General features: G+C 49.8%; 1 protein-coding gene across 5 annotated transcripts in view; it reads right to left on the minus strand.

Moving 5' to 3' along the window:
• Positions 1–26937, minus strand: part of ELOVL1 (ELOVL fatty acid elongase 1) — an 86776-nt gene that overhangs the window by 44793 nt on the left and 15046 nt on the right. For 2 of the 5 annotated variants that reach the window (XM_069227797.1, XM_069227799.1), the window contains exon 2: positions 8335–8401. In XM_069227797.1, the coding sequence (XP_069083898.1) occupies positions 8335–8392 (58 nt within the window). In that variant the 5' untranslated portion in view covers positions 8393–8401. Of the gene's footprint in view, positions 1–8334; positions 8402–11533; positions 11774–11805; positions 12006–17602; positions 17672–26937 lie in introns of those variants that run through there. The other 3 variants (XM_069227801.1, XM_069227798.1, XM_069227800.1) reach the window with 3 other exon arrangements.

Raw genomic sequence — 26937 nt, forward strand, 5'->3', positions numbered from 1 at the left:
GGATTGGTATGAAGGTGGATGCATCAATTCAGGTGAGTCCGGTGAAAGAGGATGGCAAGTCGCAGGTAAGTGTTGGTGACGGGGATGGGGCATCAACTAAGCTGGATGCTGGCGGCGGTGCAAATTCTGGGGCGGGCAATACTGCTGGGGGTGAGGCTTTGGGTAGTGTTAAATCAAAGAAATTGCCTTATATGGGAGTGGCGATGCCTTTGGGGGCGCATCTCACTCAGAGTTTAAAAGAGAAGATTTGGAAGGGTGAGTTTATTGATGTTTTTAAGTTGTTGCATAGAGAGGTGCAAGCCAAGGAAGGGTCAAAAGAAGAGGAGTGGGAACTTGCTAGGAGACGTAGAGTTCCGACTACGATAGAGAATTGGACGTCGGCTTTTTTGATTTATGCGAGTGTATACTGCGAAAGGCATCAGGATTCATGTGTGGCATTGTTGAAATATATGGACGTAGTGCGTAGAGCTCAAATGGATTTTGGTGGTTTTGGCTGGTTTAGATATGACGAGGAGTTTAGAGCAAGGAAGGCTGTGGATCCAGCTAAGATGTGGGGTGAAATTGATCACGAGTTATGGATGCAGTGGCTGAGGACTGCACCCACCACACATACGGCGAGCGGTTTGCCGGTTCAATATAAGCCCTTTCTGGGGCGTCCCACCCAGGTTGGGGTGGGTTTTGGACACAGAGGGCAATTTCAGGCAAATGGGGCATGCTGGTCTTACAACAGCGGATTGTGTAATAGACAGCAATGCAAATTTAGGCATGATTGCTCCAACTGTGGCGGGAAACACCCGGTGTACCAATGTTTTGGAGGTGTTCAATGGGCCTGGCATGTGCCAGGGACAAGAGGTGGTGATAGAGGTAGAGGTGTTGTACAGCAAGTTGCAGGAAAAGGGCCCTACGCCCATTAATTTGAAGGCAGTGGGTTATTGGTTACAGTTTTACGCTTTAGAGGAGGAAGCAAAGGTTTTGTTCAGTGGTTTTTCTGAGGGTTTTCGTTTGCGTTACCAAGGCACGAGAATGAGAAGATGGGCCAACAATTTGAAATCGGCAAGGGAACATCCTGAAGTGGTGAGGGCCAAGTTGAAGAAGGAAGTGGATTTGGGTAGGATTGTTGGCCCCCTTTTGGAATGGCCATTGTCGAATTTGACTATTTCCCCTTTAGGTGTGGTCCCCAAAAAACAGGTGGGTGACTTTAGATTGATTCATCACTTGTCTTGGCCAGCGGGGAGTTCGGTAAATGATTTCATTGCGGCGGAGGATTCCATGGTGCATTATGCTTCTGTAGATGTAGCCATTGGATTGGTACGGAAGTGCAGTAGAGGGGCAGAGATGGCTAAATCGAATGTGGAATCGGCTTTTAGGTTGTTGCCAGTGCACCCAGATGATTTTTCATTATTGGGTATGCAATTTGAAGGGGCCATTTATGTGGATAGGATGTTGCCCATGGGTTGCTCAGTTTCATGTTCTTTGTTTGAGACTTTTAGTTCATTTTTGGAATGGTGCTTTGTAGCACAAGGTAATTATGGTTTGGTCACTCATTATTTGGATGATTTTTTCTTTGTGGGGACTGCCGGGTCAGGCAATTGTGGCAGAGCGTTAAAGGATTTTGAGTGTTTGATGTTTCTTTTCGGAGTTCCATTAGCTGGAGACAAAACTGAATGGCCTTCTACGTGTCTTAGTTTTTTAGGAATTGAATTGGATTCGGACAAAATGGAGGTGAGGCTTCCCAGGAATAAAGTTCAGCATTTGATTTCCCTGTTGGAAGAAGCGATTCAGAAACCAAAGTTGGAGTTGCGGCAGGCACAATCGTTACTCGGTCATCTGAATTTTGCTTGTAAGGTGGTCAGGGTGGGCAGGGCATTTTGTCGCAGGCTTGGTTTTGCCATGCGGGGTGCTGTTTTGCCGCATCATCACATTCGCCTTAGGGCAGGTGTTAAAGAGGATTTGAGAATGTGGATTGATTTCCTCAAGGACTTTAATGGTGTGACTATGCTGGTTGATGATGAGGACTGGTTTTGGCAGGTTCAGGTTTTTCAGATGCGTCTGGTGCTCATGGTTTTGGTCTGTTTTGGGACGGTCATTGGGCATCAGAGGCCTGGCCTGAGCATTGTAAGCGAGCTCATTTTAGCATCGCATTTTTTGAATTTTTCCCTTTGGTGGTTGCTCTGGCCATTTGGGGTAAGTTTTTGGCTAATAGGAATGTAGTTTTTAACATGGACAATCAGACGGTTGTGCATTTGGTTAATTCTCAAAAAGCTAAAGATGTTAAAGTTCTTAAATTGTTGAGGATTTTCTTATTGCATTGTTTGAGGTTCAACATTTTGTTCAAGGCTCAGTATGTGCCTGGTGTCAATAACGATATCGCTGATGCGCGCTCTCGTTTTCAGTGGCAGAGGTTCCGTGGTCTGGCGCCGGGAGCGGATGTTCTGAAGACGGTCATTCCGGGGGAGTTATGGGCTCTAGGAGATGGAGGATGTTGGAGTTAGTTCAACAGTCTGTAGCGCCGTCGACGAGGAGAACTTATTTTCAGGCGTGGTTGGAGTTCCTGGATTCAGGTGCGGTAAGGCGATGGGGTGGGGGAGATGCAAGTTACTGGAGACAAGAGGATGCTATTCAATTTGTCATGCAGCAGATTGAGGCTGGTTTGGCAGCGGTTACCATATCCGGGAAGTTATCAGGTATTTCATTTTATGGTAAGTATTTTTGGGGATATGATCCGGTGGAGGGTGAGTTGTGTAGGAGGATTTTAGCGGGTTGGGCTAGGTCGGGCGGAGTAAGGTGAGATAGAAGGCGACCGATTACGCTTGATATTTTGCAGGCTTTATTAAGGGTTTTGAGTGAAGTGTGTTTTTCTGAGTGGGAGGTAAGTTTGATTTCTATGTGTATGTCATGGTTGTTTCATGGGGCTTTTCGGATTTCAGAGTTGTAAGGGTGTGAGAGGGAAGGATGGGCTACTTTGTGAGAATGTTCAGATGGGGAAAGGGTGTTTAATTATATGGTTGCCATTTTCAAAGGGGGATCAGTTGGGGAGGGGCCAGGAAGTTTGCTTGTCGGCAGTTCATTCTATTGATTGCCCGGTGCGTTGGTGGTTTGTGTGTTCAGCATTTCAGTCTCAAATTTCAAGATTTGTATTTGTTCATCAGGACGGGTCAAAGTTGTTGGCATCACAGTTTCTAGCGGTTTTAAGGTTGGCGATCAAGAGAGTGGGCTTAGAACCCAGTAGTTATGGTACACATTCCTTTAGGATCGGGGCTGCTACGGAGGCACGACGCCAAGGTAAATCAGATCAGTTGATTAAACATTTAGGCAGGTGGAGGTCGGGCTGTTTTAAAAAATATGTGCGTTCTTTTAAGCAGTGAGGTTTTCTTTCTTTTCTTCGCCAGAAGAATTCTTCTGTATATTCTATTTTCTGTTTTTTCTAATCCTTTGATTCCTATCTAGTTTCCTTTCCTCTTACTTCAAATTGTGGTGTTATGAACAGATGTGCTATTTAACTTATTTTCTTTTGTAGGTTGTGTTGGGGGTCCAGACAAAGTTTGCGCTGTGTGGATTGTTGGACACTCTTTTGTTCGCTGGGCGCAGAAGCAAGCAGCATTGCGTCATTTCGGGAGGCAGCTGGGGCTTGATGGTTCAAGGCCAAGAGTAAGTTGGGTAGGAAAGAGTGGGATGAGATGGGGTGAGTTACTTTATGTTCTGGCAAAAAGAATGGAACGGGGGGTCTGTCCTGACTTGTTGGTATTACATTTGGGTGAAAATGATTTGGTGGCTTTGTCGGGTATTGGGTTATTGAAGGTTATGAAAATGGATTTATGTCGGATTAAGGAAAAGTGGGCGGGTACACATATAGTTTGGACGGGTGCTAAGTCATTTAAGGGTATTGAGAAGCAAAGGCGGAAAATCAATAGGGAAATGAAGAATTTTTGTATTTCGCAGGGTTTTTCTTTTTTGTATCACGAAAATATTGGGGTGTCTGATGTTGATCTTTTTCGGCAGGATGGAGTACATCTCTCGTTTTTGGGGAATGAGCACTATTTATTGGAGCTTAGGTTGCTTATTGCAGAATTATTAGGGGAACGTTTATGGGATAAATAGACAGTTTTTTGGGGTGGGGCAGGAAAACACCTTTGGGTTTTCCTGTGTGGCCTTTCGGGGGGGGGAAGGGGTAGATCAGAAAGAGGAGGGCAGGGAATTTGTACAGAGAAGGGTAAATGGATAAGGTGATTGCAGGACAGATGGGTAAAAGGGTTAGTCGGGTCAAGGTGGGGGATGGGACAAGGGGTAGTGCGGTTGGGTCAATTTAGAGGGAGGGGGAGGGTTTAGGTGATGAATTTTGTATTAGTGAGGTCTGGGTAGTTTTGTGAGGCTATACGCCAAGGTTGTATTTTGCCAGACCTGTTCTATTAAAGCGGCCTTTTACCCCTTATTGGTGAGGTGTGTGGTCATTTCACTTTTCAGCCCGATGGGGACTTGGGGGGAGCAAAGGGCTTGCCCGTCTCCCCCCGGGTTTATCGGGCTGTGGTGGAATGTTCCACTAGCCCGAACAGGGATTGGTTTACAGGCAGGTCAGGGCGGTGACGTGGCTGAGGGGATAAAAGGCAGGGGCTGGGTGTGGGCGGCCTCTTTGGCCGTTGTCACACCCAGTGGGCGTTTTGTCTTTGTGCCCGCCCGCCCTCCCTCTTTGTGGTAGTTTTATTTCTTTTAGTTTTCTTAAGGATAATGGGGGTTTGTGGGTCGATTTTGTGCTTGAATTTCTTTATTTATCATTGGGTCAGAGTTTCTTTCAGAATTTTTTTACGGTTGCAGGTTTTTATAGGACAGGTCTAGTTACTATGTGTTGGTATTGTGTTTTTAGGGTGGGGTTTTTTTTGTTCTTGTCATTGCCGCTGATAGTCGGGTCTGGTGGGAAGGGTGTGCCTGGTATTTTTGTATATTGGCCTTTCGGGGGGGAAGGGGTAGATCAGAAAGAGGAGAGGGCAGGGAATTTGCACAGAGAAGGGTAAATGGATAAGGTGATTGCAGGACAGATGGGTAAAAGGGTTAGTCGGGTCAAGGTGGGGGATGGGACAAGGGGTAGTGCGGTTGGGTCAATTTAGAGGTAGGGGGAGGGTTTAGGTGATGAATTTTGTATTAGTGAGGTCTGGGTAGTTTTGTGAGGCTATACGCCAAGGTTGTATTTTGCCAGACCTGTTCTATTAAAGCGGCCTTTTACCCCTTATTGGTGAGGTGTGTGGTCATTTCACTTTTCAGCCCGATTGGTAAGGAAGATTCCACTGTAATTAAATATGCCTTGAGTATGTAAAATGGAAGTCTTCTTTGGCATTCTGTATTCCTTCAAATGTCTGCCCTCCAGAGGCCAAACCAAGAGGAAAGATGCGCACGAGGCACAAGCGCGCAGACCGGTAACAGCTGTGTGCTCCGTCTTACGTCATCCCAGGAGGCCAATCAGAGAGAAGGGCGCGAGCCTGGGCTCCCCAGGGGACCCGCCAGCAAGCAGGCAGCGGGAAGAGCAGCAAAGCGCACAAAAGGACAAGAGGTCCCTGTGCACCGGAGGCACCAAGTATCACTGCACTCCGCAGGTGACGTGTGCAGGGGTGCACGGAGGCACAGGACAACACACCAGGGCCTGAGGGGGTACAGTGTGCATAGTCAACTGGTTCCTGTGCACCGGAGGCACCAAGTATTACTGCACTCCACAGATGACGTGTGCATAGAACTACACACTGGGGGCCCGGGAACGGGGGCTACAGTGTGCACTGAACTGGTTCCTGTGCACCGGAAACACCAAGTATCACTGCACTCCGCAGGTGACGTGTGCAGGGGTGCACGGAGGCACAGGACAACACACCAGGGCCTGAGGGGGTACAGTGTGCATAGTCAACTGGTTCCTGTGCACCGGAGGCCCAAGTATTACTGCACTGCACAGGTGACGTGTGCAGGGGTGCACGGAGGCACACAACACCACACTGGGGGGGGGGGGGGAGGGGCTACAGTGTGCACTGAACTGGTTCCTGTGCACCGGAGGCCCAAGTATTACTGCACAGGTGACGTGTGCAGGGGTGCATAGAACAACACACGGGGCCGGGGGGGGGGGGGGGGGGGTACAGTGTGCACTGAACTGGTTCCTGTGCACCGGAGGCGCAAGTATTACTGCACAGGTGACGTGTGCAGGGGTGCACAGCGGCACAATAGAAGACACCGTCTTTCTCGTCCTTACAATCCTTGAGACCCGCACGGGTGAGTAGCGCGCTTTATAAATGTTTATGATTTGATTTAGCACATGTCGTCGGGGTACAGTGTGCAAAGTCAACTGGTACCAATGCACCAGGGGGAACCAGAGCTTTGCAGATATTTCACTGGTGACATGTGGTGCGAGGGAAGACACCAAAGCCACAGTGCGCAAAGTTAACCGCTTCCTGTGCACCAGAGGCACTAAATATTATTGCGTGCACTAGGCTCAGACACCTCGCAAGTGACGTGTGCTGAAGCACAGCACAAGACACTGGGGGCTGCAGGTACACTGTGCAAAGTCACCGGGCACCAGTGCACCAAGGAGGCACAGAGCTTTGTATACATTCTGCAGGTGACGTGGAGGTGTGAGCACGTGACACTGAAGGCACAACATGGGTCACCATAGCCACAGTGCACACAGTTAACCGGCTTCTGTGCACCAGAGGCACCGCCGGAGAGCTCTGCACAAAATGCACTTGTTGTGTGGGCACAGCGCGAGCCAGACACGACACCACGAGCACAGCGTGGAAAGCAGGCAGGTCCAGGGGCTCTAAACATAGCACGGTGCTCTGCGGGCATCCACAGGTGACATTTAGTACCTCGTGGGTAGTTAAAACTGGCCTGACCTTGGCGGGGCAACATAAAACAAATAATCCCCTTTCCTCTTCCGGGTCTAAACCGGATTGTAAGGACGAGAAAGACGCGGATTGGCCCGACTGCAAGCCCCCCAGAGTGAAGCCACCCCGGACACCTATAGGAGGCCACGCCAAGCCTGGTCACTTTAAGTGCATGCTTTACTCCCCTTAAAATGTATCAACTAAAGCTTTCCGGCCTTTTGCTGCAAAATGCCGCCACTTATAACGTCAAAGCTCAGAAAATATATGGTGGGGCGGGGGAGGAGGGGGTTACAAGTAGAACCTACCTTTTCAAGTCCTCTTTGCAGTTTTAATGTGATAATATCTAGTTTGTTATGTTTGTTTACCACTCCCACAATAAAAGCGTGGCTTCAGGGCGCTACAAAACAGCACAAGATCCTGGTTGGAATGTTCGCTTGCCTCCCTGGCAGGTTGCATGTTCCTTAATGTATCAGAGGGGCGTGTATTTCAAGTTTTATCACCACAGATATCAACGGGACGCGGTCATCAGATGACAGGGGTGCACAGGTCGATAATGCAATCTTTAGATAACTTACGGCCTGTTTTATCACATGGACGGTGTGATTAAATAGGTTTAAATGTATGCCGTGCATGCAGGATTACTAGGGTACACACTATCAATCTAATATGTGCAGGAACCAATATTCTTTTTTTTTTTTTTACCGTTGCTGAGTGTGAGTAGGGGCCGTGACTCACAAGGGAGGCCCCTCCCTCAGTAATGCTAATAAATTGCATATTACACCCTGCGTTTATACTATCGCCTTTTTCGTGTAAAGATATGTAAACAAAGGCAGAGTGTAAAGGGTTAAACTTGTGCCGCAGGGGGTAGAACCACGTGTAGAGGCCTCGTGACTACAGAGTCGCTTCATGCAATCTCTGAAGCAGGAAACAGTCCCGGTCATTTTATCTCAATTATTCATTACATTTTCGAAAGAAGAAAACGACAAACAACGAACTGTGCATGGATACCATCACAGATACCCGAAGTAAACATATTATGCAGAGAAAGAAAAAAAATACTAACCAATGATCAGAGAGAAGTATAATTGAAGACAAGAATAAAAGGAAACAAGCATTGGCAAAGACAATAGGATTCGGCTTGGTTTCTTCTTTTGCATTCTATCTTATTATGTAACTGGATTTTAAATATTATAAAAAGGTTATAATAATGATTGTTATCACCGTTCACGAGCAGTGTGCACTGCGTGCCCGCTGCACAAGTCACCTGCAGTAAACCGTGCATGGGAGGGCTCTGCCACCCACTGTGGCGCACCATCACTGCTGTGCGTTTGCTTGCGCCCCCACCCCGAAGGGAACTGTACCCCTCCAGCCACCACCGGGTCACCAGCTCTCAAGTCCTTCCATCCCCACCGCACATGAGGACACCAGCCCCGCCCCCCACATGCGCCCATAACCCCCCCAACCCTCCGAGGTCCCCACTCACCTGCTCCCTTCATGAACTCCTCATACCAGCGCACCGTCCGTTCCACAAGCGCCTCCATTGTGTCTTCCTGCAAGAGAGAGGGAAGGGATAAACACGAGGCAGATAAAGCAACGGAGTCCGTCAGTGAGCACAGACGACCCTTACAGCACCCCCTCCCCCACGGGGACCCCAGCAGACACCGAAGTCCAGCAAGTCTGCCAGGCTCCCTCATTCATTCAAAACAACATACGCGCCCCCCACGAGCCCAGCGCGTCAGCTTCACACCTTGTGACCTCAATAGCGCCTAGCAGCCTCCTTCAGTGAGCTCAGCGTCACACGGCATCGCTCAGCAACCACCCACAGCACTGCTCAGTGACCCCAGGATTGCCACATGACACCATGAGCCCAGCACAGCATTAGAACACCCTCAGGGAGCACAGAGCAGCTTCACGCTTGTGACCTCGACAGCGCCTAGAAGCCTCCTTCAGTGAGCTTAGCAATCCACGGCATCTCACAGTAACCACCCAGAGCACTGCCCAGTGAGCCCAGCACCGTCAAGTGACCTCACGACGTCAGCATTGCATGGGAAAAACCTCAGAGAGCCCGGAGCAGCTTCACGCTTGTGACCTCGACAGCGCCTAGAAGCCTCCTTCAGTGAGCTTAGCAATCCACGGCATCTCACAGTAACCACCCAGAGCACTGCCCAGTGAGCCCAGCACCGTCAAGTGACCTCACGACGTCAGCATTGCATGGGAAAAACCTCAGAGAGCCCGGAGCAGCTTCACGCTTGTGACCTCGACAGCGCCTAGAAGCCTCCTTCAGTGAGCTTAGCAATCCACGGCATCTCACAGTAACCACCCAGAGCACTGCCCAGTGAGCCCAGCACCGTCAAGTGACCTCACGACGTCAGCATTGCATGGGAAAAACCTCAGAGAGCCCGGAGCAGCTTCACGCTTGTGACCTCGACAGCGCCTAGCAGCCGCCTTCGGTGAGCTCAGCAGCCACACAGCATCTATCAGGAACCGCCCACAGCATCTCAGTGGGCCAAGAACCGCCAAATTCCCCTCTCGCACCCCCCTCACAGGCCAGAACACCCTCAGTCAGCCCATAACAACGTCACACCTTTAAATGTACAATATTTTATTGAAACATTTGTGTAGTGCTTACTGCCCCCATGTGAGGCACGGGGGCAACACGCTGCGCCATGAAGGGCGGTGTCTTGGTTAATTCGAGGAGCTATGTCTTGAGCTTCTTCCTGAATTCAGTGAGGGTGGGTGTGGTTCGAGTGAGGGTGGCTAGATCGTTCCAGTTTTTGACTACAAGGTAGGAGAGGGCGCCATCTCCAGTTCTGGAACCAGATTCTCGTGATTCGGGCAAGAGCGAGGTGGGTTGAGCAGAGCTCTTTGCGGGGCTCTTTGCGGGGCTAAGCAGATCTCCTTGGTGGGCTCTTTGCGGGGCTAAGCAGAGCTCCTTGGTGGGCTCTTTGCGGGGCTAAGCAGAGCTCCTTGGTGGGCTCTTTGCGGGGCTAAGCAGAGCTCCTTGGTGGGCTCTTTGCGGGGCTAAGCAGAGCTCCTTGGTGGGCTCTTTGCGGGGCTAAGCAGAGCTCCTTGGTGGGCTGGTGGAAGGAAAGTCTGTGGTTGATGAGGTTGGTCCAATGGGGAGGGCCCCCAACTTGCATCTCCTGTGAACGGGTAGCCAGTGCAGTTCCCTGGGGGGGGGGGGGGGGGGGGGGGGGGGGGGTTGTTCTCCTGGGTAAGTCTAGGACGAGTCTAGCGGCTGAGTCCTGCATAGTCTAGAGTCTGCGGAGGAGTAGAGTGGGGAGTCCTATGTATAGGGCATTTTCCGGAGGCCAGTGTGCTGGTGACCAAGGCTTGGGTTACTGCCTTTCTGTATTGGGCAGGGATACATTTGAAAATCTTGCAGGGCATGTGCGGTTGGTGGATGTAGGATGATGCAACAGAGTTACTTGTTTTCTGAAGGTGAGCTTGCGGTCTATGACGAAGCCAAAGTTTTACGCATGTTTTGACAGGGTGGGGGGAGATTGTCCGAGATCGGTGGGCCACCTGAGCTGTCCAAGGGGGAGTGGTTGTTCCCAAAGCTGATCACCTGTTTTTTCTGTGTTCAGCGTGAAGCAGTGGTCTTGCAACCATGTTGTGAAGAATGCCCACAAGGTGCAGTTATCATGTTATGGGATACAGCGCCTAGAAGTGTGTCGGATGTGTGAGAACAGGAACACAGTTTATGGTTTTCAGTAAGCTGACAGCTTTGAACAGCTTTGCTATTCCCTTTGAGGAATTTCTTATCAAGGACTCCCCCCAGTGAGGCCAACACAGCTTCCTTTCATGAATCCAACCTCCCCACGTGAGCTCACCACAGCGTCCGTCAGTGAGCTCAGTGCAGCGTCCACTAGTGAGGTCACCAGGGTATCCACTAGTGAACTCACAACAGCGTCCACTACTGAGCTCACCACAGCATCCGCTACTGGAGTCACCAGGGCATCCACTAATGAGCTTGCCACAGCGTGCACTAGCAAGCTCACCACAGTGTCCACTAGTGAGCTCACTACCTCGTGCCCCATTATATCACAGTAAACCTACCGAGCCCAGTGTCAGTCTAAGAGAGCCCAGTCGGAGAGATGGAGATCCTCACTGTGCCACCTCTACTCTACTCGCTGTGCTCAGTACAGCTCACATGGTGGACCCACTGCCCCCCCTCAGTGCGGAGAGCACAGACCCTCAGTGATTAGCGCTCCCCTGCATGTAGTATGCACAGCCCCACAGCTCTCCTCAGTGACAACACAGCAGTTGGTGCACGGAATGCCCCCTCCCCACGCTCGGCATCACAGCCCCCCGTGGTGAGCACCTGTGTCATCTTATTGGGGGCACCAGGCAAAACATACCTCGGGACCCCTGTCCATAACAGCTTGCATGTTGTGCCGATTTTCTGCTAATTCAAGCCCCGTGATGCCAAACAATATTGAATAATACCTCACAGGCCGAGAGGGAGAATAAAGGCATGGGAGACGGAGAACGCTCAATTTTTTTAGGGGCCCTTTGGAAGGCTGGGGCCCCTGCCCATGCCCTAAAACGTCTCTGGTGAGCACAGCTCAAGGAGATCACAGTGCGCCCGCTCACCACAGCTCCCCCCTCAGTGAGATCACAAGGCCCCGCCCACCCCGCCTGGAGAGAGGGCAGCTCCACGCCCGCCCTTCACCTCTCACCTACTTGGCAGAGCTCCCGTCACACCGCAGGCCTCGGGAGCGGAGGGTGGGGCCCGGAGACGGAAACCGGGGCAGAAGCAAACGAGACGGGGGGGGGGGGGGGGGGGAAGAGATATCCTACCGGGGGGACTCTGCGTGACCCCCCCGCACCGGGCACGCAGCTCCCGACAACAGTGCACCGATCCCAACTTGGTATTTGTTGCTGCTCCGCCTGGTCATTGCAAAGCGAAGCCCAGGGCTGGAAACTGCACCGCCCCGGAGCGAGTACTCACCACCCCCTGCACTCTGGAGCCCACCTCCCTGGGGCTCGTGCGCACCGCTCCCAGGTTACTCTTAATGTGGTGAGAATGCTGTGCGCCCCCCCCTTCCCAAGCCGGCCTTTGCTGGAATAGCGCCCTGGGCGGCAGGAAATGTTGCCCCTCCCTGGTAAATAAAATGAGACGTGGAGAGCCCGTGTGCGTTCACAGGCGGCTCCTGGCCGCTGAGCACTGATATCCACCCCTCCCCCAGAATTGGTGAGGTAGAGGGGGCTGTTGGCGCGTGCGACAGAAGGCGGGAAGGAAGGGGGCTGACGGGGTGTTCAAAAATCTAAACAAAAGCAGCAACCCAGCATGTAAAAAATAATTTTAAAAAATGAAAGCAGCTAAAATCTAACCACGGGGGTATCTGATTGCCTCTAATGCTGACAGCTGTGTGCGCCCCACGCGAAGGCCCAGCTCGCTTATTCCAGAGGCGGTGTTAACCCTCACCCCATCCAAAACCTCGGCTCCGTTCAGTTAACGTTATTAGCGCGTATTAAAATATACCACAAAAGTACCGTACAATAACATACAACAGGACATCAAAAACCCCTAAATGAAAAAACACTCGGCACTTATAAAATGCTGTCACCAAACACAGTACTTAAAATAGCATCAGTTGGAAGGCCTAGCAGCGACTTCCTAAAACTAAGGACGACTCAGAAAAAAGTATCAAAGCTATTTTTGCTTCATGCAATAGAAGTGTGATCTTGGCCGGTTGCATACTCCGCCTTAGTAATTGATTCGCTCTTAACTCGGATGTCCGGTTTTCACACATAACATGTTACATACGGAGGGCCACCACTATATTATTAAACTGCCCTTAACCCCAACTTACAACGTGCATTTGCAATGCAACGGGTCTCGCGCTTTTCTTGCTACACAAATTGAAAGAAAAAAAAAAAAAAAAAAAAAAAAAAAGCGTGATTGCACTATGTAAAACGCAAAGAGATCGCGCAGAAATTGAAAAACAAAAAAACGAGCACAGATCACTGTGTGGAAAATAAAAAGATAAAGTAGTCTGCAAAACATGGAGCCTCGTATGTTTTCAGTAGTTGGTCGGTGCGCTCAAGGCAGGAAGGACGTATGCATGCCTTTGACTAATGAAACCAGGTGGATTTTAAAAAGCAAGCCCACAAACCAATGAAAGTGTCAGACGTGACATGGGCGTGGTTAAAAGTCCAAAGAGAGATTACAAAGGAGCACTCTGCACTAGACCCTAAAAAGTGTATACCACAAAACTAATCTCCTCTGAATTAACTGATTGAAGAAAGCACAGTGCAAAGAGTACTTAACCAATAGTGGCTTTAAAACAGAAGACCTATATTGGGAATATAAAGTGCAGAAAAACATGACATGTAAAGTGCTCTGTGCAGATTGCTGATGGCATGCGCAAGGTGGCAAGTCACATGACCAATCAGTGCATTGAGGAAAGGTGACTAATCTATAGAAAAAAACATAACCGGAAGCCACCAGTGATAAAATGCTGATAGTGTGATGTGTCATACAGCACAAATGACTGGATGTCCCTGGATGGGCGCTATGGCGAGACATTTGATCAGGTGGAGCTTCCCCTTCCGGCAGTTGACAAAGAACAGGTGTTCTGTCCAATCAGAAACTGGAAGAGCAATACAAAATGCTTTTAAATTTTGTTCTTGTGTGTCTTGGAGTGTGAAACAAAAGGCTATAGGCTGTCAGGTTTTTCCTAACACATAACATTTAAATAACTAAGTCAACAGTACAAACATTTCAAAATATATTTCAGTAGCTGTGAAAGACCATTTCTTTGTATTTGTGTGATAAAAAAAAAAACATTTTAATAGTATTTTAATATGATGAAAACAGATCAGATGTTGATGTGCAAAGGATATGTTTTCTGAAACCCAGTTTTCAGATTGTTAATACGCTGTATAGTTTTATCAGTAAAGCTGCAAGGTAGTGGAAAGGTTTTTGGACATTCCCTATGTGTAGGTGACAGTATGCTACCATGTCATGGCTCAGTGATATATTTATTAAAAGAGTGTTTAAACAAACTGAGAAACACTCCTGCCCTGATGGCAATGCTATCAGTACACTGAAAGCAAGTCATGGGTCACGTGTCCCCTATATGTGGGCTAGATTCCTGTGATACATGCAGCAGGCTTTAGTCCCCTTAAACAAAAGAGGTTTTTTGTGCTGCAGAAATGCTGAGCTCACATATTTGAAGGTGCAATCGTGAGAATGAAGAAAAAGAAGACTGTAAACTATTCGCCTAGGATCACACAATTTGAGACCTATTTATGGATCAAGTGCATTACAGGTAGGTCAAGTAGATTATTCATGTTACTCAACCTGCAGGTCTAGTAACATTTTTAGGATTTTTCGAGGTCTGTAATATATGAAGCCACAGTAGAGAGTGCAGATACCCTCGCCCACCTTTTGCCCTCCTGATGGGCATAATACGTGGCTCTAAGTGGCTTTTTTTATCCAGCATAGGCGAGGATCGTTGAGCCTATGATCAAAACCTGCAATGTACCCAAAAAGGAGGCGGAGGCAAGGGAGTACCGCACTTCGACACACTAGTGGGTAAATTACTACTCAAACCTTTGTGGTGTTCGAGTCTTGAGGACCAGCCAACGTAGTTTTCAAAACCAGGAGATAAACTCCATAAACTAGAGGAAATGTCACTCAGCACCAGACAGCATTGATGTCTTTAGTAGTATAGACAATATGCATTCAGTTTAAGCTATACGTTTCAGACTCCCAGAACATCTTTGACAAAACATTCTTTATTCATGATTTATCCATTAAAATGTTTTTTTTTTTTCTTTGATCTCACTGTAGCCAACAGGTTTCGTCCGATAGGACTTCTTCAGGGCTACAAAACACACAATAGATACAATTACATATTTTTAAAACATGGACCTACAATACACATGAAGACATCACAAACTATACACAGTACTACATGCATGCACCAAATCATATTTATATGCATAGGGCAAGTATCTCATTTCCTTTTCAGTAGCTTAAACTGGAATGTATGTTATCTATACTACTAAAGAACGCAATTCTATGTGGGTGCTGTGTCACATTTCCTCTATGAGCAAAACCTGCCTACCAAGACCATAGCCAAGACACTGATTTCCACCAACCACTGACTCTCTAATCCTTGGGGCAGGGTCAAACAATACTCAAATAACATTCTATTAATGAAGAGATTCTCGTTAGTCCAGTCCCTATGCCATAACATCATCAGCTCGGCTCAATATGTAAAAGTTTGCTTAGTTACGTATACATCAATCTTCTAGAGCTACACGTGTCGCACCAACACTGTGCCTCGGGGAAGAGGTGACCTGCTAGGTGGAGACAAGAAGGGAACAATGCCTAGCCACCTGACAACAGAGTTACCGAACACAGACATGCTCACAAAGCCCATGGTGCCTGTTGTCTCGTGTAACAAACCTTCACAACGCATGTAGGTCACACAATGAGATCAAATCATGTGCACACTCGTGCAGCGGCGAGCCAAAGTCTGATCTCCCTTCTGCCTCTAGACTCATGACGTAGAGAGAGAGGGTCACACAATGTACTACTTACCACATCTCCTGGTTTTACAAGATCTCATGTAACAACCCTTCACAATGCATGCAGGCCAACACAATCTTAATCTTCAGTGGAGACCCAAGATCTGATTTACCTTCTGGCTATAGGCTTTTTGTGACAGAAAGAGGATCTACTGACCTCATCCTCTTGCATCACATGACATACATCATGGCCGGTCATGTTACTAGGCCACTCCAGTTAACAACACAGAAAACATGAAAAAATATCCCAGATCTTCACTGGCCCCACAGCCACTTTTCCTAATATGGGACTTCCATTGAGGCACTGGCATGGGTTGGCATCATGTAACATCAAACCAAGATCCGCATGTCAACAGCGGGCAAGGGCTTAAAGGTAGCATCAAACACCCACAATGCAGGGCATCTCTCGGGATCCCTCTTTCCAAAACTGAATAGATTCTTTAGATGTCCTGGCCAGAGTACAACCTTGTGGTCATCTCATGGGTCTCTGCGCAGAACACTCCAACTTGTCCAGTATCCTAGAAGCCACTCACCAGATCACTACTTCTGGATGCTTCTCAATAGAGACCACTTCTTTGTCCCTCCTCTAAACAACCAGGAGCTGCTTCAAACATTGTCACAAAGACACACACAGCACTACACAACTGTCTAGTAAACCTGGCTGGGTTGCGACACCCCAGTCTCATACAGGACTGAACCCACAGAAAAGAAGCACGTGGGCGAGAAACACCTCTGAGATCTTCAGAGCAACTGGCCCCTTCCCCATCACCTGTCCAGCACCTGCAAGCCCAGATCTCAAACCTGCAAGCCAAGAGCCCGCACCTGCAAGCCAAGAGCCCAAGCCCGCACCTGCGACCCCAGATCCCAAGCCCGCACCTGCGACCCCAGATCCCAAGCCCACACCTGCGACCCCAGATCCCAAGCCCACACCTGCGACCCCAGATCCCAAGCCCACACCTGCGACCCCAGATCCCATGCCCACACCTGCGACCCCAGATCCCATGCCCACACCTGCGACCCCAGATCCCATGCCCACACCTGCGACCCCAGATCCCATGCCCACACCTGCGACCCCAGATCCCATGCCCACACCTGCGACCCCAGATCCCATGCCCACACCTGCGACCCCAGATCCCATGCCCACACCTGCGACCCCAGATCCCATGCCCACACCTGCGACCCCAGATCCCAAGCCCACACCTGCGACCCCAGATCCCAAGCCCACACCTGCGACCCCAGATCCCAAGCCCACACCTGCGACCCCAGATCCCAAGCCCACACCTCCGACCCCAGATCCCAAGCCCACACCTCCGACCCCAGATCCCAAGCCCACACCTCCGACCCCAGATCCCAAACCCACACCTCCGACCCCAGATCCCAAACCCACACCTCCAACCACAGATCCCAAACCCACACCTCCAACCACAGATCCCAAACCCACACCTCCAACCACAGATCCCAAACCCACACCTCCAACCACAGATCCCAAACCCACACCTCCAACCACAGATCCCAAACCCACACCTCCAACCACAGATCCCAAACCCACACCTCCAACCACAGATCCCAAACCTACACCTCCAACCACAGATCCCAAACCTACACCTCCAACCACAGATCCCAAACTTGCAGGTCCAGATCCCAAACCTGCTGCCGAACCCCCAGTCCATGAATAGAACAAAACCTCCAGGTCGAAACACCCAATCGGTGCCAAGTGCAGACCAGTGGCCCCACACATGCCAACCCTCGAACGGGAGTACACCCAGGTTACTTTATACTTCTTTAAACCCTTGAGGTGCGCCCATGAGGCAGATCACAAACTCAAAATACGTTGCAGAGCAACTTGCCCCAACTAGATGTAGCAGCAGAATGGTGATATTTGGCAGACGGTGTTGCATCAACCGCAAGGCAGGTCACGGCCTGCGTAAGTTTTGTAAGACAACAGCCATTATCACAAATGCCAAGAGAACCGAGATACTGGGAGGAAAGTCGTGCCCAGAAGAAAAATCACTGGCTCATCCCAGGTCCCACTGCATGCGAGGTGCGCTAGCTGGGTTCCCTAATCACGGGCAGTTAGGGCCAACCCATGCCCCTCTAGCCCCCCAGATAATACCTCAGTTCTAGGTGCTGGGGAGTTCTGGGGTTAAGGGGCTGAAAAAGCGACCGCAGCAATCTCTGGTGACAAAATTAAGGGCAAATCCCACCTCGAGCAGCGAACAATCAGGACAGGTTTCCTGCTGGCAGCAGCACCCAACGAAGCACTGAACAGCTCTGAGCACATTCAAAGAAAAAAAGTATAAACTGAACTCCTGTACCCGGGATCAACACGAAGCATCGAGGGAATTAAACACCGTTCAAAGTACAACACACACGAGGGCCACACGAAGCAACAGAAACACGACACCGCCCCCACACCGTCACCAGGTACAGTTTGAATTTAGGATGGTCCAGAAAAAGAGGGCACGATTTCCCCTCGACCCCCGCACAGCACACCTACCCCCCCCCCCCCCCCCCCCCCCCCCCCCCCCCATATCTACCCCTCTGTAAGAGGGGGCGCTCCAGCTGCTACCTTCGGACCTGCTGAAAGCTGCCTCTTCAAGCATTGGTTGATCCCTCCAGCCCTGGGTGGATGGGGACTACTGACGTCAGAGGGAGGGCTGCACGGCAACCCGCCCCCACATTCAGTATCAGAGGCCGGCAATCATCCTGTCACCCGCAGAAGCCAATTCGTCCCGCTCCCTGGCAATTAAGAGGCTGTGTGAATGCATCAGCCATGTGTGGGCCGAAGGGCCAGGCCTCGTCCTCCTGAACCTACTGTGCTCCTCTAAAACAGTCGGAGATACCCCCTACACCCAGAGAAGCCCCCGCCCTCTGCAAAGAGTGTGGAAAAGGTACCACGTCAGCACACAGAGCCCCCACATATGAAAACCAAGAAATGGCCTTCGACTGCTCTGCATTTACAAGGGGCACTGTCCCCTGCCCTCGTGCAACCCTACCCACACCCATCAACTCTATCTACACCCGACATGTATACCCTACCCACACCCGACATCAACCCTATCTACACCCGACATGTATACCCTACCCAGACCCATCAACTCTATCTACACCCGACATATATACCCTACCCACAATCAACCCTATCTACACCCGACATATACCCTACCCACACCCGATATATCCCACCCACACCCAACATCAACCCTATCTACACCCGCCATATATACCCTACCCACAATCAACCCTATCTACACCCGACATATACCCTACCCACACCCGATATATCCCACCCACACCCAACATCAACCCTATCTACACCCGCCATATATACCCTACCCACAATCAACCCTATCTACACCCGACATATACCCTACCCACACCCATCAACCCTATCTACACCGACATATATACCCTACCCACACCCGATATACCCCACCCAACATCAACCCTATCTACACCCGCCATATATACCCTACCCACAATCAACCCTATCTACACCCGACATATACCCTACCCACACCCGACATCAACCCTATCTACACCTGACATATATACCCTACCCACACCCCATATATACCCCACCCAACATCAACCCTATCTACACCCGACACATACCCTATCGTATACCCTACCAACACCCGATATACCCCACCCACACCCAACATCGACCCTATCTACACCCGAAATATATAACCTACTCACACCCGATATACCCCACCCAACACCAACCCTATCTACCCTACCCACACCCAACATCAACCCTATCTACACCGACATCTATACCCTACCCACACCAGATATACCCCACCCAACATCAACCCTATCTACACCTGACATATATACCCTACCCACACCCGGTATACCCCACCCACACAACCAACATCAAACCTATCTACACCTGATATATATACCCTACCCACACCCGATATACCCCACCCATCATCAACCCTATCTACACCTGACATATACCCTATTGTATACCCAACCCACACCCGGTATACCCCACCCACACCCAACATCAACCCTATCTACACCCGACATATATACCCTACCCACACCCGCCCAACATCAACCCTATCTACACCCAACATATATACCCTACCCACACCCGCCATCAACCCTATCTACACCCAACATATATACCCTACCCACACACGATATACCCCACCCAACATCAACCTTATCTACACTCGACATATATCCTACCGTATACCCTACCCACACCCTATATACCCCACCCACCATAAACCCTATCTACACCCGACATACACCCTACCCCCACCCACAGTATAATGTAACCCCAACCAACACATAGCGTACTTTCAACCAACAAAAACCCAAACCCAAACTATACCCTACCCACATCCAAACTATACCCTACCCACATCCAAACTATACCCTACCCACATCCAAACTATACCCTACCCACATCCAAACTATACCCTACCCACATCCAAACTATACCCTACCCACATCCAAACTATACCCTACCCACACCCAAGATACCCTACGCCTTCTCCCCTACTCTCGGTCAACTCTTGCAACGAGAACGGTAAATTCCTGCACCCCTCTCTCAACGCCCACCCTGTCCCCCAAGCAGGTACTATGGTACACGCCCCGGAGAACCGGAAAGAGAAGAGGGACTGCTGAGGGGAGGCACCCCTCGGCTCCTGGGGTGTTGTTCACCTGTTAGAAGTAATGCATTCGGACAGATGCCCGTTTGTTATTAATGTTTAAAGCAACTCTGTAAAGTCAGCAATGACGTGACTGCACTTTTGAAAACCTTAAAAAATTATTAAAATAGTTTTCCGCTCTTCCGAAGCCCCCACGACCCTGTCTAAATGGGGGCCACTTGAGGGCAAGTGCAGGAAGTTGGGTCCTTTCGGGGTGCCTGGAAGGTTCCAGGCCCTAGTCCGGCCTGACTGTACCCATACTTGTGTCTGCCCTGACGAGGGGTCGAGAATGAACTGCAGAGTATGCGGGATATCATTTACTGGTGTGTTAATGAATGAATGAATGTGTGCGCAGTGGGGCGTATCGCAGGGAGAGGATAACTGGACATGGGTGTCTGCAAGGTGCACTTCGAAAACATGCCCCAGGCGCTGACCGACGGTGATGTAATCACCCAGCAACTGACCTGTGAACACGAAACATCTCATGTTCTTCAGAAGCAGCAACGAGGGCGCTATCCCAGCAAGGGCCGGCTCTCAGGGCACAGACTGCGGGGTTAACATGGTGGTGTAGGGGCCCCGATGTCGGGGTGCACAGGGAGAGGGACCGGAGGAAGCCTGTCACCAACTGATGCATCTTGTCCACTTCCCGGAGGGTTCACCAGCGGTCTTTTGTCCTCTTCTGGGGGCTACGAATGAAAGAGTGCCCCATCTCGGGGTGGGGGCACACCTCAGTTTTGTCCAATTCGGGGGAAAGGGGACATCTGGAATAATCTCTTCAACCTTGGAGCCCACGCGTGGAACATTCTCTGCAGCTCCAGAAGCCACGGCTGGAGTACAGATGCATCCACGGGGCGTGCAGACCACCCGCCCTACCCTAGAGGCTCCAGCCACCTGCACACGCAGGGTAAACACGTGTGAGTAAAGTGTGGATCTCGGAATCCCCGGGCAGGAGGAGGTAGAAAGACGCAAGGGGCAGGAGTTTACATTTCTGAATAGAATAAAAAAAAGCGCCAAATGCGCCATCTTTAAATGCAATATCCAGACATAATGTTGTTTGCAGTTTTATAAAATGGGAACTTGGCCCGGAGGGGGTAGCCCTGGGTGTTAGGGTACACCTCCCCCACTAGAGGCCAAGGCGCGAAATTGCAAGGAATGGGCAGTGTCCACGGGACAACCTCCGACGAGGGTATCCGCAGCAGAACATGAGTAGCAGAATGTCGACAGGTGCAAGGGCAGAAACGAGGACAGGTGGAGACGCATCTAGTCTCATGTCCGCCATAGAAGGAGGGGGGCAGACTGGGTGGGCCTGCCCCCCCTGCATTCCTTCCAGGACCAACACTCCCTCTGAAGAGCTAGCGTGGGCGAAACGCGGACCTAAAACCCTCAGCACGCATCTCCGTGAAGTACTCGCTTTGTGGTGAAACAAGCCTTGGCAAGGACAGGAGTCTGGTTTCCACCGTAGCAGTGCCAGCCATGGAAGTACGCCACTAGGCCCACTGACTGCCCAAAGAGGGGCCGCGCCGCCCCGCTACCTTGGTATACTAAAAAACGCAGGTAAAACGAATCCCAGAAGCCTCATCCAACCTTTCAGTCCTATGCTGGCGACACTCAGACACTCGTGTCCAACCCAAGGGATCCTACATGGGCAACACCCCCGTGCCGTCTCACATGCCCCAAGAAATGGAGGGGGAAGGATAGCAGAGCTACAACTGATGGGTTCCAGGGACAGGGTGAAGGAACTGCACCGACTGAACCCCCTAGCGGCAGTGCTGGGCACTCACCCAAAACCTCCGGCTGCCAACTTGAGCCATCACTCACTACAGTGGGAATAAAATGAAGAAAGTGGTGGGAACCAGCCGCTGCTACCTGAAACCAACAGGGGGCCCAGCCCTCAATGTAGCAACCCAACCACCCAGACCTGGCATCTATGGCGCCAGGCTCCCACAAGGTGCTAAAGTCAGACATCCTCAAAAGACCGCGCCAGACCACTAGCTGGTGATCAATGGTGCCAAGATGGCCAAGACTGACCAAGTAACCCATGGCAACGCAGACTCCTGGCTTCAACTGCTAGTTGGCATCAATTGCAGACTCGTGTGATCTTTGATGCCCAGAGTGTGGTCCATGAACACTAGATGGTACTCATCACCTACGCCAGGGATCTTACCAGAGTAAACTCAACAGAAGCATTCTAAACAAATGTGCCAAGACAAGTGACCAGCCCAGCTCTACCAGGTGGGCAGGGTCTACGATCACGGTCTTGTGTTTCCTATAATACTTCTAAGCGCTTCCTTCTAAAACCAGTTTGCATTTCAATGCATGACCCCGTCTTCTATTCAGGCAAGGAGCTGTCAGATGCCTTGGACGCGGCAGACTTCTCTTCTCAGCACACACCTGGGTAAGTGAAGTCATCCACTGGTACCACACTCGGATCTCCCCTCGTTGTTGGTACTTCGTGTGCCAACCACTCACTGCTCATCTGATCCACCCAAGAAGACCCCGAGCGGCCTGAAGCCATCAAGGAGGTCTGCGTTACTCGGAGTCTTGATGGTCCAAAGATGCAGCTCGAATGTTTTCTGGGTGATAATTTGCTCCACAATCAGCACCCGGAGAACTGACCGCGGGATGCTCCTGAATCATGCAATCAAGCACTTGGAAACGCCCCTTTCCCCCACTCCCCCAAATACCAGCCCATCCAGGGGCTACTCGAGCAAAATTAAGTCCCCTGACAACTTTGGGGGCTGTCCCCGAGCCCCCTGAGGAACACCGTGCGCGCTTTGACGCACAGCGAAGACCGCCCTTCCCACAGCAGAGACCCGTGCGCAAGCTGGCACCGACGGGGACGCTGGCAAAGGCCGTGGGAGGCATCAGCAGTGGATGGCCTGGTGGGGGAGGAATCTATCTACATGTAAACCCTCTTGTCCATCCCCGGACTCGGAAGACCAAGCCTTCAGGCAGCGAGTGATAAGTGCCATTAAATGCTGAGACCTCCAGGGGCGCCGCGTGACGCCGCCCTATAAATATTTAATGGGTGACATATAATACAACTGCAAACATCTGCCCAGAGAGGGTAATGACAAGTGGTACCGTTACCCCAGGGCACTCGTTTTACCAATCTCGGGAAAATGAAAAGCTGAGTCAGCCCTGCTGGGATTTCAACCCAACACGACCAGGGGGCAAAGGTAGATGTCTGCAGCTAACAGTGACAGCGTCAACCTATCCGTGAGTAATCAACAAACAAGCATTGGAAAATACAATAGGTCTCCAATGCGCAAGCGCTTATTAGCCTTGTCAATGTCTTTTGTGCATTTATTACAGCAGCATGGATGCTCTGCACCATGGCTAAAAGTTTGAAAAAACAACCCTGGCTACTGTATGAACATTTCACCCTGAACTAACCCCCAAGTAGGCCAAAACGCTTCTTCGAACGAAGAGCCCCCGAGGAGAGTGAGGGACCAGAAGAATTTGAGGGGACCTAGAAACTGTGGATGGAGCACGAGGTGTCCCACAATTGCGGCTCTGAAACTCTCCGGTCCAGGCGGCCTCCACCTCGCGAGGCTGACGTCTCAGAGTTTACCAAGCACCAGTGGTCGGACTTGGAGGCCACGGATATGCACTTTATCCACGGGACATCCTAAGGGCATTGTTAGCGGAAGGTCTGAGGGAGATCGCTGCTCTAGGGTCTCACCAGTTACACTGTATCCCACCCTAGATCCCCCCAGAAGGTCTTCTGGGATCAACTGGGTATACATACAAGTACCTCATAGTAAAGCACCGACTTCCATAACCTAGTCCACAATATGAAATAAAGCCTTTTTTGGCAGAAATACACTATTCAACAAATACTTGGAACTGGAAGGTATTGGTAGCTTGTCCTAGTTTGAACTTCCTAGTGTGACCAATGGATGCGGAAGCCCCTTTCCCCTCAGAAGTCTGACGACCTTACTTTAGTAAAACCAACATGGTAGGAGCCAGCCAATGGGAACAGAATCGCTCAGGTCGGGTAATTTTGCGTCCAGCATCAAATTAGTCGTTAAAGAACGGGAAAGCACCTGGACCAGACCTTGTTAGAGGCATCCTCTGAGGCCAAACAAGTCCTATGGATACCCTGAATATCGGTTTAGAGGTTGTTTCTTTGAGGCCCTCTTAGAGGTCTGACAGCCCAGAGAGTTAAAAAAGACGCATGGAAGCCAGGCACATCTTTTAGAAGGAGACCTAAGTTAACCCAGCTCTCTGATCGACGGAACCACAAAGTTTTGGACAGTTATCATTCGAAGTAATGTGACGTTTCAGTGGAAGAACAGAACATGGTAGGTGGAACAGAATCCAGAGTCTGTCACAAAGTGAGTGCACCAGATCAATGCCCTGGCACTTGGTTGGGTCAATAATGCATCACAAACTAAAGGTCACTACACACTGACATGTTTGTATCTTGAAATGGCATTTGAGGTCATCCTTTCATCCTTATCTAATATTAGCATTTTCCATACTTAGGACATAAGAGATCAATGTACATTAGATGTCTTGCGAAGCCCCTCCCAAGAAGGGGGTGGGGGGATCCCCCACATCAACACTTAGCAAAGTAGCACAAATCCTGAAGGGCCCAGCACAGGCACTCCACTGAACTCTGGCACAATTCCCACAATCCACATGCACTCATTCATGCATTAAGACGAAGCCGGGGATACCACATGGGAAGGGTCCAGAGGAATCATTGAGCGCTTTCCTCGCCGCACCCAACGGTCTACCATCGCTTCCTAGAGCTCCAGATCCCGCCCGCATTCTCATCCGTACACACTCACCGCATCCGACCTTCCTCTGCTACCACTCACTCAGACCCAACAACCATCAGTGCCACGGCAGTGGGGCTACAGCTTTCCAATATATCGTTACGCGCCTCTGGGCCAACGCTAGCCCCAGTAACGCAATCCCATAACCCTTTTTTTCCCCCTCCCCGGGAAGCGGCAAAAGTCTGAGCAGGCAATGGTGCACCGTTCTGTCCAGCTTGACCCCTGCGCTTGGTAGTTTCAACAAGATTTGGTATTTATACTAAAAGATTAAAAAAATATGAGAAGTAGCCGCCTCTGCGAGAGCACCGGGTGACCAGAACTCCTGCACATACAGACGGAAGTCAGGCAGGGTTGTGCACTCGCACACAGTGGTTTACGCATGGTTAAGTAACGTTGGAGGGATGACAGGACAGGTAAGTGGTAAACGTATTGCGCTTCTCTGATTCACACATCACACCACCTTTAGCCACTGAGAAGCCCATACATTAAAAATACTTCAGGGCAGAGTCAAAAGAAGCAGGCAATTCACAGCAAGGACACTGACATTTTGATTTTGGCTGCGAACACCCCCTACTATTCATAGTAAGCAAATTACATTTGTAGGCACTTTGATTCCAGGGATATCTGTATTGCACAGAAAGAAATCTTCGTGGCCGCCATAAGCAGAGACAAGCCGTGTTACACTGGGACAACACTGAAGCTTCCACAAGAATGGACAAAGCTTGGCTGCGCCCTTCTACGGACCAGGGAGAGAAGGTTACTCGGTGTGGAACAACTGAGGAAATGAGAATGAACATTAAAGAATTTATGAGCCTCTTTGGAAGTCTAAGAAAATTAAGGGGTAGCTTTAGGGATAGCCTGAGAAATTTCACTAAGATGTCTGCAGTATTTTCAATTACATTTTTTAAATATTTAAATTTTTACGTTTATATAGGTTGCACATAAACAGATTTAAACTGCTAATAAACACTAATAATATTACATTTATTTGCCAAACTCAATTCCGGACCAGATCATATGTGAACTGAGCTTAAAATCTTGGATCTGTGACTAAGATCTATGCAAATTAATTACTGGACCGGACCCCGAGCCAAGGTCAAGGTGTAGTGTGGTCAGTTTTACGTATATTTTGCGCATTAGCTTCAGGCCTTAGGCCTCTGTGCACTTTGCCCTAAATATATTTTATTCATTTGCTAACAGCTTGGAGCCTCTGTGCACTTTGCTCTAAATGCTTTCTATTAGGCTTCGTACTGTTATTTTACAGAATAGCCAGTTCTACGGTGTTGTTTTTTATTCATATCACACTGTTTTGCCTACTTCAGCACTGGAGTTCTTCATAACATATTCACTCTGTGCTTTAGTCAAGGATACAGTCTGGTACATTGCCGATAGACGTGGTAGGAGTCTAGACTTGCCATTCCTGCGTAGGAACATTTTGTGATCACGATGACATGTTAGTTATAAAATCACTTCCTTGTCCCAATACATGAGAGAGGGAGATTCCGACCAGGGAACCACAACTAGACGCTGACTGCCTCCTCGTTGCAGATGCTGAACCAGATCACAGGCCTTTGCTCAGGTATGAGTGTGTCCGTCTCCCTAGTGATACAGAAAGGCAAGCTGAAAGCTTAACATGCTGTGCTCTAAATAGAACAAGCAGAGGGAGAGTAGAAACGGTTAGGAATTATGATAGCTTTATTTCTATGTTTTACTCTCCTGGTTACTATATCAATCCTACTATGTTGTATTGTTCTGGTTATTGCGGCTCACGCCTTAATATCTAAAATACAGTCGTTTTATTAAAACATTATATAAAACTTATACTGTCTTTGTCATTTGTATATGAGACCATATAGTGAATGAGAGAGTTGGTTTGGATCTGAGTGACCACGACTTCCCTGAGAAGTTCCAAAGATGTCATGCGCTCGGCTGCCCAATCATTTCTTCCCCGTGGGAGAAATGAGGCACTGCTAGTTAGCCGGAGCAACAACCGGATTTAGGGTGACAGAGTTCCTTACACGTGGGTCGGACTCAGTCCCCCACACCGTTATCGATCCTGCTGCCTAGAAATCCAGTAGT

This window comes from Pleurodeles waltl, chromosome 4_1, assembly GCF_031143425.1.
Source record: "Pleurodeles waltl isolate 20211129_DDA chromosome 4_1, aPleWal1.hap1.20221129, whole genome shotgun sequence".
Lineage (NCBI taxonomy): Eukaryota > Metazoa > Chordata > Amphibia > Caudata > Salamandridae > Pleurodeles > Pleurodeles waltl.